Consider the following 13,054-nt stretch of genomic DNA (forward strand, 5'->3'; position numbering starts at 1 on the left):
AGACTGCACATCAGATTTTAGTTTCATGGGATATAGCCATATATAGCGAGTATAATGATCAACAAACAAACAATAGTAACGAAGACCATCAGTAGATAAAACAGGGGAAGTCCATACATCAGAAAAAATTATTTCTAATGGATAAGTAGATGTAAGAGTAGATTCATGAAAAGGAAGTTTATGACTTTTATTAATTTGGCATGAATTACAATCTGATTGCGGAAATTTATTTGAACCTAAAGAAAAATGATGTTGAATAAATTTGAAGATGGAAGTTGAAGGGTGTCCAAGCTTGTGATGCCAGGAAGCAGAGGATTCCACTTGGACGGTGTGGGCGGAAGGTGAGGTCGTGGGCAATAGATAAAGTCCATTCACACATGAGCCTTTATGGGTTGTTTGGCGTGTCTGCAAGTCCATGACATAAAAAGAGTTTGGTAAGAAAACAACGGCAGAGTTAGTTTGTTTGGTGAGTTGAGAAACAGAAATGATTTGTTGTTTCATGGAGGGAACATAAAGAGCATTAGACAAGGATAAATCATTAATTAAAAGTGTTCCAGAGTGAGAGATGTTTAAACCTGAACCATTCCCCATGAAGAGGGAGTCGGGGCCAGTGTATGGATGGTGAAGTGCCAGATTTGTAAGGTCGTTGGTCACATGATGTGTTGCTCCACTGTCGAGCAGAAAACCAGGCGAGGATGTGCCAGCAGTAGCGGTGTGGGCCTGGGCCTGGCCAGTGGTGCTCGGAGAAGAACGAGGAGGTGCGGGGACGCTGGGGTGTTGGGTCCGAAAGAGTTGGCAGTCAGCGAGGACGTGTCCCTTGGTGTTGCACCATTGACATCGACCAAGGAATGGTTTGCGATCACCTGGGCGTTGGTTGGTCGGTGCAGGTGCCTGACTTGGTCGAGGCTTGTTGTTGGTCGACCTTGCCTGAGCGTGCAGCGCAGTAACAGGAGCAGGTGATTGGCGTTGAGCAGCAGCAAGAGAGAGTTCCTGGATGAGGAGCTTTTCGAGGAGATCATCAAAGGTGATTGGAGTGTCCCTTGCGTTGACCCCATCAATGACTGCTCGGTAACCGTCATCAAGGCCGCGCAAGACATGGTCGGTCATGTCCTCGACAGAGACAGCAGAGCCGAGAGAGGCGAGGAGATCAGCAGTTTGCTTCAGAGAGTGCATGTAGGTCGTGATGGATTGAGTACCTTTCGAGGCCATCCGAAGACGTTCCTTGAGTTGTTTAAGGTGACTGCGGGAGGCTTTGGCATAGGTGTTCTTGAGAAGCTCCCAGAGGTCGTGCGAGGTCTTCGTCTGGGACACCAAGGAGGCCACCTCGTCGGAAAGAGTGGTGAGGATGGCACCATAGATGAGGCGATCCTGGCGACGCCATGTTTGAAAAGCAGGGTTTGGTGATGTTACCGGAGGCGTTGCGGTGGTGGTGATCGTTGCTGTCGGCGCAGGGAACGATCCATCAGTGTATTTGAGTAGATCAAAACCATCAAGGAAGGCTTCTACCTGGAGTTTCCAATTGAGATAATTGGTAGGGAGAAGCTTGGTGACACCGCTGAGGGTGATACACGCAAAGGGTTTGGAGGGTTCATAGGGGTTAGCTATGGAGCGAGAGCCATCGGAAGCCATGGGAGGCAAAGTGTGACGGCAAACGGAGAAAAAACGGCGTTTTCTGGTTTAACAGGGTAGGGCTGGAACGTTACCAACTGATACCATATAAAGGAATGAATAAAGTTGTATATTGCATTACTTTTGAGAGTTTACAAGAGGTGTATATATACACAAGTATAGTAACCTAATTGGAGTAAATTAAGGAACAAATATCTCCAATAATTAAGGAACAAATATCTCCAATAATTAAGGTGATTGACTCTATAGACTTTATACAAATCCTAAAATAATAATGATAATAATTAAATACTAATTATGCTTGATACATTTTACTTTACATTAGGAGCGAATATCAAACACGACATAGATACTGATACATCAAATTAAATAATATTTGATGAAAAAATAACATAATTTAATAGAATTATATATATATATATATATATATCGGTGTCTGACATCAAGACACCAATGCATATCTGATACTGAAACACGTCTAATTTGATAAATATATTGGTAACATTCCTTTTGAAGGTAAAGATAATTTAAAATGAATGAGTGAAAAAGCCCCGACAGAGGTACATTTCATCGATCCAATCGCAAAAAAAGTCCAACAAGAGAAGATGGGGTAGTAGTAGATACTTATCCTGGACGCAAAAACTACTACACTTGACAACGCATGCTTGCGTGGATCCTAAAATGAAAGTCTCTAATTCTATGCAACTTGACAACTACCCAACTTACATTACAGCTGTCTACTGCTGGTTTCATCTATTCATTTTTCAACACATTCTATGCTGATAGGGGTTTAGTGCAGTCAGGAATTCACTGACTGCACTGCAGTCAGTCACATCTAGACCGTCTGATCAAGATCAGATGGTCCAGATTTTAAGATCAGATTTTAATTAAAATCTGATCTTAAAGTATGAACCGTCTGATCTTGATCAGACGGTCCAGATTTACTGACTGCATGCAGTCAACTTCACTGAATCCAAATCCCATTCTATGCTCCTAGTCCCAATTCAAATATAGGACCCTTTATTTCTAGAGAGAAAATATATAATCACACTTTAGTGCCATTTCATGCATTATGTGCCTCCAAAACTAGCATGGATGAATATATATACTATACTAACATCAAATGTGTGTCAAAATATGAAGAAGACTCATGGCACTTTCTGTGCTCCTTCCTAACAACTATGCATGGAAGAAATGAGAAGATATGTTCGATGTGAAGCGCCTAATCAATAACTTATGAAGGTAAAAGAAATTAACAAGCTCTAGCTTCAATTTTTTTCTCTTACTTTCTATATATTCTTTGAATTCTACTTTTATTGCATTTTACATACATGAATCTATACTGGACTATATATGATTATATATTGCAGTTTTATGGAGTAGTTCTCTGCTCAATTGGTCATGCTATTGTTGAATTAAGAAATGAAGGAGTGGAGTGAAGGGAATTTAACAACGGTACATGAACTTTACTGGATACTTTTGTTTTTCTTTGCCTACGGTTTCTAGGAGAATGAATTATGATAATCTAAAGTTTAGTGAATCTAAGAGAAATGTTGAACAGTGTTCCGAGCCACTAGTTAAGCATGTTAACATAGAAATTTCATCTTAAAATTTGTACCTTCGATACTTTAAAAATATAAAAAGTTATATTTTCAACATTTTAAGTTTTAATTTTTTTTTATAGTATGCTTAACAAATATTTCTGGCCACTGTTTAGCATTATCGTAAATCTAAAAATTAATTATTTCTTAATTCCTTGTAGTTAATCGTCTATTATAATTTTCTCTTCAATATTATTAATTTTTTGGTTTCTTAAAAGTGTTATTTTGTCCATGGGAAAAGTGTTAATCTGTCCTTGTAGTTCATTCTATGATATTATTTTCCTTGGCATGTTTAGTTCATAATATGACGTTAATAGTGTATACTAGAAACACTTAAAAACTTAAATTGGTGAAAAAATGGAGATTAAAATACAAAATCTGTTTCTAGTAGTCATAATATGTAGCAAGACTTTTCGAGTTGCGAGAGAGGTCCATTTAATATATGTTTGATATTAAGATGAGTATGCAAGAATTATGGTGGGTCACTGATTCCGATGTATGTAGTGTAATACTAAACATAAGTTTAGTGTTCGACAATGACCTAAATATAATATAGGATTACATCCGGGGGAACTGAACCTATGAAAAAAATGTAATAGGACTTGAGGATATCAATCATCTTATTTTTTAAGCCATGAAAGATATTGTCTTTATATATAAAGATATTTTATTTTCCATTTATGAAGTTTCTCAATAGATTCTAATCCCAAAGAAAGAGAATAGGTGTAAAGCCAGATGTAAGGAAAATTTTTCATCCCACCTACCCACTTTTTCATCCACCCCCGGCAAATTCTATTTTTGCCCTTGGTCAAAAAATTCGGAACGCATTTTCCGAATTTTTTTTGCCTTTAAAAACAACTTCGAAATGTGTTTTCCGAATTTTTTCCAAATTTAAACTAAAAAAATTCGGAAAACGCGTTCCGAATTTTTTGATCAAGGGCAAAAATGGAATTTATAGAGGGTGGGTGAAAAAATGGGTAGGTGGGATAAGAAATTTTCAGATGTAAGAGCAAATGAGTGAAAAATATAGGATCCAAAACCATACGAAGATTCTAAAGCCCTGTTAGTAACAGGCCCTGTGTCAAATCAAACCTGTTGTTTCAAATGGATTTTTTTTATGTATAAGAAATGGGCTGGGCCATGATAATTTTAATGGGCTTTGCATGTCCAATCTATGAACTGACTTCAGGTACATTTTGATAGGATTCCAACTTTTCGCACCCCCTGAATATACTCGATAACCCCATGAAATTACCAAACTAACCCTCTCACTTTCTAGGATGCGAGCACTTTTTCGCACTCTAAGTAGCGAGTATCAATATTTTTGCATTCTAGGAAGCGAACTCAGCTGCAGTTTGCATTCTAGAAAGCGAACTCTTTCCCCCCGATTTTTGCTATTTACACACTCTCTTTTCTAAGTAGTGAGAGGGGTAAAATGGGATTTTCAGGGGGTGACCATAACTGTCGGGGGCGCCAGAAGTAACTTTCTTTTGATAGAAGTTGTAGACTTTTAGTCCAAATATTTACACATCGTAGGGAGTCTATGGGAGTTCGAGAGAAATATCGGGTCAAATACTTTAGGATCACAAGAGAGACGTCATATCTTTATCCAAAATCTTGTTTCGGGTTAATGAGTCACATTTCTTATAAATATAACATTCTTCTCATTCATAGTCGATGTGAGATTTAACCACTCACACTTGATAGCCAACAATCTCCCACAAAGTGAGTTCTCACATCGTATAATTGATCAAATACTAGGATTGATTCCCACTCCACACCAAGCCGAACCATGATCTAATACCACTTGTTGGGGAGTCCGAGGAAGCTTACGAGAAACATCGGGTCAAATATTTTAGGACCACAAGATAGGGTGACCTCACATCTCCCCTCAAAACCTTAAAGCTTTAGGTTAATTAATCATCTCTTATAGATGCAACACATGCACATTAGATAATATGCTTTGTTCCTTGTATTGCAATCCATACCACTCTTCTTTGAGAACAAAAAAACCTACTATCGACGAATTAAATTATCCTCATCTTGCCAATTTATGTGTTGGGCCGGTCTATACTCTATACTAGCTTCCATTGAACCCTTGTTAGTGAACGACTGGAAGGTGAAATAAGTTCTCCGAATTAATTGAGTCTTAAGTCGAATATCAAGTTTTATTGAAAATAAATTAGAGGAAATGGAATAATTAACACTGCACATTTCTACCAAAAAAAGAAAAACACTGCACACAAGATTTGATTCCTTCTTCCATTGGAGCATGAATGAATATTGTTAATAGCATAGCATAGCATAGCATAGCATAGCTTAGCTTAGCTTGGTCACAATTCACTACTATTTTTTACATACCGACATACCAATCACTATTTTGTATTGCAATTATTGTAGTCCTATGGTACACATGTGCAACGTGTCAATCTTCAAACGGTGAAGAAAATTGAGATGTGACCACAAGTTTTGTCATTACATATATATGTTGTATAGTTAGTTATGCACTATGCTAATGATCTTCTTGTTTACTTCAACAAATCATAAAGTTACCTAAAATTAACTATAATTACTTATGAAAATGAACTTGTCGACACCAATATTGTTTATTAATGGAGTAACATTAAATTAAGCCACTTTCTAAAATCTTAAAATAATGAAATGAAATCATGTTGAATATTCATGAAAAATGTACTAAATGGTAGTGCAGTACCAAACTGTAGCTATAAAGCAAAACATATTCTTTAATGGTTTTTCATATACACCACACACTGATCAATCACATTATGATATTATTTCAATAATGCAATAGTGGAATCAATGGAAAATGTAAATTGTCAATCTCAACCACACATTACTTGCCACGTTATTAAACTTTATCAATCAGTCACGTTTTCACCTTACCATATCTTCTTTATTTAACCACTGAATTTTCTACTTGCAAACCAATTCAGCACACACTGAACTCACTCATTGAAACCAAAACAAAGGTTTTCTTCACTTGAGGAAATCTCATTCTTTGTATACAATTCCTAAGAACATGGAGACTGTTCTTTCCAAACACTCCCCACCTTCAGCCTTCAAGGTGCGTAGATATATAGATATAGATACATATATAATTAATGATTAACACTTAAATAATTAATGTTATTAAATCGGACTTGATACTAAGTTTATTGCATCTATGTTTGCCTTACTTAGTCCTGTTGAAATTAATTTTCATATATTTATCATTTTATTATTTTATATTAGCTATCTCAACTAAAGAGGCTGCCAAATAACTATATAGCTCCTAAATTTTGTTATTTCAATTGCTTAGTAAACTAATTATAAAGTACCAAATGAAAACAATTATTATTTTGGTTTCAAGAGTTCCTAATAGTTGATTGTGCCTATTAAGCTGGTTTTGGTTTGAGCTAAGGTTAAATAAATGGGAGGTCCAAAATTCAAATATAGTAAAGGAGAAAAAAATGTTAATCTAACAACTAATTATAAACTTTGTCCGTTTGATAAAAACAATATTAGTCAAAAGAATTCACAAATTGACTAACAGTAATACTCACATTTCAAGCCAGTTTTGTTGGATTTGGTATAGATACGTGATATTCGAGGCCAAAAATATGTTTGGGTGTGTTTGACTAAATATATTGTCAAATTTGTCCTTATAAGGCTTAGGATGTTCAAATGAATTAGTCTCCATGACTACTATATGAAACTTTAAAAAGTCAAGAGACATATTTATACATTCATTGTTGCCAAAGTAACTTTTTATTGAGGAAACAAGTTATTGTTCTAATTTCGGAAATGAATTCCCTGCAGTCACTATTTGGCTTCATGTGAATCTTATACATTCATTTTTAAAACTGGACCTATCAAAATTTAATATAAAGGCATGCAAGACATGACTGTATGTACTTTTTGACTGCATAGAATCCTGGTCCTCTAATTTGCGATTGATTTTTAGGAATAATGCAATGTACTTGGGCAGTTTTAAATTTAATTTTTTTATTTAATGGCATCTTACAAGAACTTTGTTATTTAAGTGATGTTCCAGTTTGGCTTTTGTGGCCATTGGACCAATACTAACCCTACCTTTCCATGTTCAGTTTGGATTGGACTAAGGAGTTTGGGAAACTATTGAGGAAATGGAATAATTTTTTTTCCATCCATGGCTGTAATTAATGCATTCAATTAGTGTTTAATTATTTTGATGATTATGTACACTTCATGCAAGGGTTTACTTAGTGTTGATATTTAGATGATTTATGTATTTAACTAGAACTGTTGACATCTTCATGTAAATTTCATGTGTAAGGTACTCAACACATTACTAATGGCTCCACTTATGTGGTTTGGACTTTTGAGACACTAACGGGATTATATGGACATCACTATAAACATATCTCACATTTTTCTGTTCATTGATTTATGAAACTCCATGATTCAAGAAATGGTCAACTTTTTTCAAAAAAAAAAAAAGAGGTCAAATTGATGTGTGAAACTCCATGATTCAAGAAATGGTCAACTTTTTTTTTTTTAAAAAAAAAAGAGGTCAAATTGATGTGTGAAACTTCATGATTCAAGAAATGGTCAACTTTTTCAAAAAGAAAAAAAATGGTCAACTCTATGCATAAATGTCAATCCACAAGTGTTATTTACATTGTTAAGGTTGGGATGAAACTGCAATCGAACTACTCTAACAATTAAACCAGTCTTAGTTTATAATTTTCAATCAAACTATTATTACATGCGTCTCAAAGTATAAGATCTCTTTGACAAAAACACAATTATTAATAATGTATATTTTTGTCAAAAAAAAAGGTATATTCTTTTTTCAAAATTTCTCTTTAATTATTAGAGGTATTTTTATGAAAATTTAATTAATGGACTTTAAACTTTGAAAATTGTCTTATCAAAGGAGGCAACACAATTTTGGATAAAGGTAGTGCTATTTTCTTTAATTTTCACAAACATGGCAAAATGGAGCAGCGTGAGATTTTCACTTAGATTTTTTTTGTTTGTAGAGTAGTTTAGTACATAGTAGATAGGAGTAAAATTTTACCATTGAAATAAAGGTAAATTCTAATATGGACCACTTTATCAAGTGGTCTATGGTGGACCAGTCATGAATAACATTATAACGAATACGAATTTTACAAAATTTACTGTTGGATTCAAAGTTTATATCATATAGATCATCCATAGAAAAATTTAGAAAAATTGAAAATCATTTGATATGTTATTGAGACACATCAAGATTAACGGTTTATTAAATAACATAAATCTTGATGGGTTTCAATAACATATCAAATGATTTTCAAAAAATTTAAAAAATTTATGGTTGATCTATACGATATAAACTTTCAATCCAACAGTGAATTTCGTAAAATTCATATTCGGTAGATCACTTGTCCACGGTGGACCACTTGTGAAGGTGGTCCACCGTAGCATTAACCTTGAAATAAATGGTGTTCGAAATTCGAATCCAAATTTTTATATATAAAATATAATGTTTATATATATCAACTAAATTTATTTTTACAAACCATACCAACTAAATTAAACTTACAAGATCACTTATTAGATTTTTAAACATTTTTTATTTACTTATTGAATTATTTACTTTTTATGACATTATTCATAACATATTCAACCAACAGATGCAGTGTTAAATTGGCTTCGTGTTATTAATTTCGATTCTTACTCATGAATAAATATGGGCACATTCAAAATGAAGTGTGTGCCAAAAGATTGCTAGTTTAGTGTGTACATTCATATTTCAACCAATTCCAATAAACCAAAGACCTCACAAACCATATTTTACTGAAAAAAATGTGTTTATTTGAACAATAATTTTAGGACAACTTTGAGACAACTTTCATTTCTTTTATTTTTATTGGACAAAAACATCAAAGGGAGAAAGAGAATAAGAAAATAATATGATTATAAGAGAGAAAGTTGTCAAAAATTAATTGTTCAAATAATATTACTCTTTATTGAATCTCTTTACACATCCTTTTGTAAAAAATGATAGCATCATATTAGACTCCAAGTTATCTCTTTGAAACCAAATCAAATGGAATCCAGGAGTATATATATATAATTTTTTTATGGTATAAATCGGATATCTTGATTAGACTAATTTGTATTATCTCATCTGAGTCCTCTTAGATATAAATGAAAATGAAATTGATGCTAACTATATGTATAATTTTGTAGAGATATGACTAAAACTGTATGCATAATAGTTTTGTAGAGATGAAAACATGCCGCTTTTATTATAACGATGAAAAAGAAAAATTGTTAATTTTTTAGGGAGCAAAAACTTATTAAACCTTTTCTAGATGGACTAAAAAAATTAGGAAGGAGCAAAAGCAATTTTTTTATGGAAGAACTACAATAAAAAAATATTTTTTATGGGGACCAAAAGAAAATAAATATTCCGATAATTTATTTAAGGATGACATGGAGTGAGTAGCTTTACCGATATCCGCGAAAAAAATAAACTGATATTTTAAGCACCCGTTACTTAATGAAAATGGAAAATGGAAAATGGAAAATGGAAAATGGAAAATGGATGTGGTTTTAATTTTATTGTTGCCCGCAAGTTTCCGTATCCATTAATAAAATAACAAGTTGCCCATGGAAAAAATTATTTGGTTAGAGTTTTGTAACATTTGATGAAAACTATTTCTATTATTATTGTTTTAATGAATTTGGAACAATTATTATGTGGTAATAAAAAGAAGGAAATGAATGCGATGAACTTTGTTTTGGTCAGGGAAAAAATGTATGGACATTATTATGTTTTAATAAAAGAAGAAAATAAGTGTGAAGAATCATTAGTTTTAAATTGATAGTGAAATGTACGAATATTAATATTAATGTATTAGTATTTTTTATGTCTTTAAAAGACCAGAAGAAGTCTTAGGTAATTATATAATCTTTCAAAAATCAATTTTTTATAAAAAAAAATTATCCATAAATGACCGTAAATATTCATGGATATCATATCATATTTATCTAATAGGACGGATGCAAATATCATACTATTTGTGTTCATGGATACCTATTTACATCGTTTAGACTCATAATGGGTTGAGCTGGAAAAAAGAAGTTAATTACAATATTAGAAACAAATATTATATTTACATTTTTTAAATTCATATTTAATTTATTTTTTTAGTCCATCCCATTAATTAATCAAATTTTGTATATACTGATCAGGGTGTTAGCAAGGAAGAGGAAGAATCATTGCTTGGACAAATTGAAATATGGAAATACATGACACAATTCACAGACTCTTTTGCTCTAAAAGCTGTTGTTGAGCTACGCATAGCGGACATAATAGACCGCTATGGTAAGCCACTATCCTTAACTCAAATCGTGCAAAATCTTGACGATGCCCCTTCCCCTGATTCGGCTCTTCTCTTAAGAGTATTGAGAGTGATGGTTCGTCGAAAGATTTTCAGCGCAGAAAAATCTGAAACCGGAGAGATTCTCTACGGTTTAACACGCGCATCAAAATGGATTCTACAAGACACAAAATTGACATTGGCACCAATGTTGTTGCTAGAGAATCACCCTTTTCATTTGAACCCTGCTAACTATATAAGTGAAATTGTAAGAGAAGGAACCAAAAATGGCACTGCTTTCTTTAGGTGTCATGGTCATGAACAATTTGAAATGACAGGTTTGGATGCAAAATACAATGATTTGTTTAATCAAGGTATGGTTTGCACTGCTAGGATTGTGTCTAGAGCTGTTATTGCTGGATACAAAGATGGGTTTAATCAAATTCAATCTTTGGTTGATGTTGGTGGTGGTATTGGAGGATCTCTTTCTGAGATTGTTAGAGCTTATCCTCACATTCAAGCTATTAACTTTGATTTGCCTCATGTTGTTTCAACTGCACCTAACTTTGATGGTATCACTCATGTTGGAGGAGACATGTTTGTTTCTGTTCCTAGTGCTGATGCTATCTACATGAAGGTATAGCTCTCCACATATATAATGTTTCTTTTAAGGTTTAATTGCATGCTTAGTCTCTTACGTTTATTTTAAATTTTAAATTGATCCTCTATGTTTAAAAAGTTTCAAGTTGGTTGCTTAGGTTACTGATGTCGTATATGTTTGTCATTTCTGTCAAACTTTGAGTTAATTCTCCCTAAGTTATCCATGTGTGTGACTATGTTGGCCACATGGATGATTTCAACGGAAATTTGACTAAAATGACTAACTAATAGTAATTTTAGTAACGTAAGGGACCAAATTAAAAACAAAATGGACCAAACATGCAATTTAACACTCTTTTAAATGGGTCTTTAAAATTGGTCTGGACTTCGGTATCCTAGAATTCAGTATAGTACCGACATCAAATTGTTTGGTATCGAATAATTTTCCTTCAAAATTTCATATATACTCTTCCATATGTTTTCAACCTTATAGTTTGTAGCTAAAAAATTAGCCGATCAAAATCGAAGTGTTTACTAAAATTAACGGTTGAATTGACTGAATGACAGTGGATTCTTCATGACTGGAGTGACGACCATTGCATAAAGATATTGAAGAATTGTAGGAAAGCAATACCAGAGAAAACTGGAAAAGTGATCATTGTAGATCATGTATTGGACCCAGAAGGAAGTGAACCATTTACTGACACTGGCATAGCATTTGACATGATGTTGCTTGCACACAATGCTGGTGGTAAAGAAAGGACTGAAGAGAACTGGAAATACCTATTCAAGGAGACAGGATTCCCTCGTTACAACATCATCAAAATCAATGCTCTTCCATCAATCATTGAAGCATTCCCAATCTAAATTCATGAATCATAATGAATGTGTTTGGTTTATGATAATGATGATTTCATATGTGTTGTGTTTTGTGGCTTTAGTTGGAGTTTTGTTAGTAAAGGCAAATACTCCTTTGTGTAACATAATTTGAATAAAAAGGCTGCTATGCTCACCACCTAGAGCTAGCTATGATTCATGCAAATATGGGACACTTTTGGTTCCATTTGCAAGGTCAGATAGCAAGAGTGTTGTGTTGTGTGAGTGTTGAAAATCTATTGTTCACTTGTTATTCAGTTTGATCAATTATTAATGTGCAACATTTTCTTATAACTTTTTTTTTTTTTTCGCTACCAGTTTAATTTGGTTCGGGGGACAGTTCTAGCATCAAGTAGTTCCAGCCCCCTCCTGATCGCAGTTGCGGGGGATAACTTTTTCTTTCATTGATTTTTTTTAAATCCCCAATAATAATCATAGAATAAAGGGGAAATAGTCATTTTAGTCTTTGAATGTACAACTCGCTGTCATTCTGGTCCCTAACTGAAGAAAAAATACAAAATAGTCTCTGACTCTACAATCCGTTAGTCACTTTAGTCTCTGACGTTTAAAATGACGGTTAACCTTACAAAAAAAAACTGATGTGACATTTTTTGGGAACACATGGCACGTTGACTAGGCATTAGTTGGACATGTGGTATGATGATATGGCAAGGGACCAAAACGACAATACGAGGGACGAAAATAACAATATTTTTTTCTTCTTCATTTCTTCATCTTTTCTTCCTTTCATCCTTCTTCATCTTCTTCACATTTTCATCTTCATACATTCATCAATAAAACACAGAATTTTAAATCCAACTTTATTAAAAAAATCATCAATAAAAAAATTACAAAATCTTCAAACAAAATCCCTAAATCTCAAAAAATTTAAAGCGACTTTGTCCCCAAAAAATGTCACATCAGTTTTTTTGTAAAGTTAACGGTTATTTTTAACGTCAGGGACTAAAGTGACTAACAAATTGTAGAGTCAGA

The 13,054-nt window shown here is 33.5% G+C and overlaps 1 protein-coding gene across 1 annotated transcript; it reads left to right on the forward strand.

Moving 5' to 3' along the window:
• Positions 1-2,671: 2,671 nt before the first annotated feature.
• On the forward strand, positions 2,672-12,355 carry LOC123921400 ((R,S)-reticuline 7-O-methyltransferase-like). Its single transcript, XM_045973918.1, has 5 exons — positions 2,672-2,871; positions 3,000-3,953; positions 4,212-6,315; positions 10,458-11,222; positions 11,753-12,355. Exons 3-5 carry the CDS (start codon positions 6,271-6,273, stop codon positions 12,050-12,052), a joined length of 1,110 nt encoding a protein of 369 aa, XP_045829874.1. The 5' UTR covers positions 2,672-2,871; positions 3,000-3,953; positions 4,212-6,270; the 3' UTR covers positions 12,053-12,355.
• The last annotated feature ends 699 nt before the right edge of the window (positions 12,356-13,054 follow it).

Source organism: Trifolium pratense, linkage group LG4 (assembly GCF_020283565.1).
Source record: "Trifolium pratense cultivar HEN17-A07 linkage group LG4, ARS_RC_1.1, whole genome shotgun sequence".
In the NCBI taxonomy this organism is placed as follows: Eukaryota; Viridiplantae; Streptophyta; class Magnoliopsida; order Fabales; family Fabaceae; genus Trifolium; species Trifolium pratense.

Excerpts from the sequence above, each read along its gene's own strand:
- LOC123921400 (XM_045973918.1), top strand. The coding sequence starts at position 6,271 with ATGGAGACTGTTCTTTCCAAACACTCCCCACCTTCAGCCTTCAAG. Across the intron at positions 6,316-10,457 it reads CCCCACCTTCAGCCTTCAAG|GGTGTTAGCAAGGAAGAGGA; the intron begins GTGCGTAGATAT and ends TATACTGATCAG. Across the intron at positions 11,223-11,752 it reads CTGATGCTATCTACATGAAG|TGGATTCTTCATGACTGGAG; the intron begins GTATAGCTCTCC and ends ACTGAATGACAG.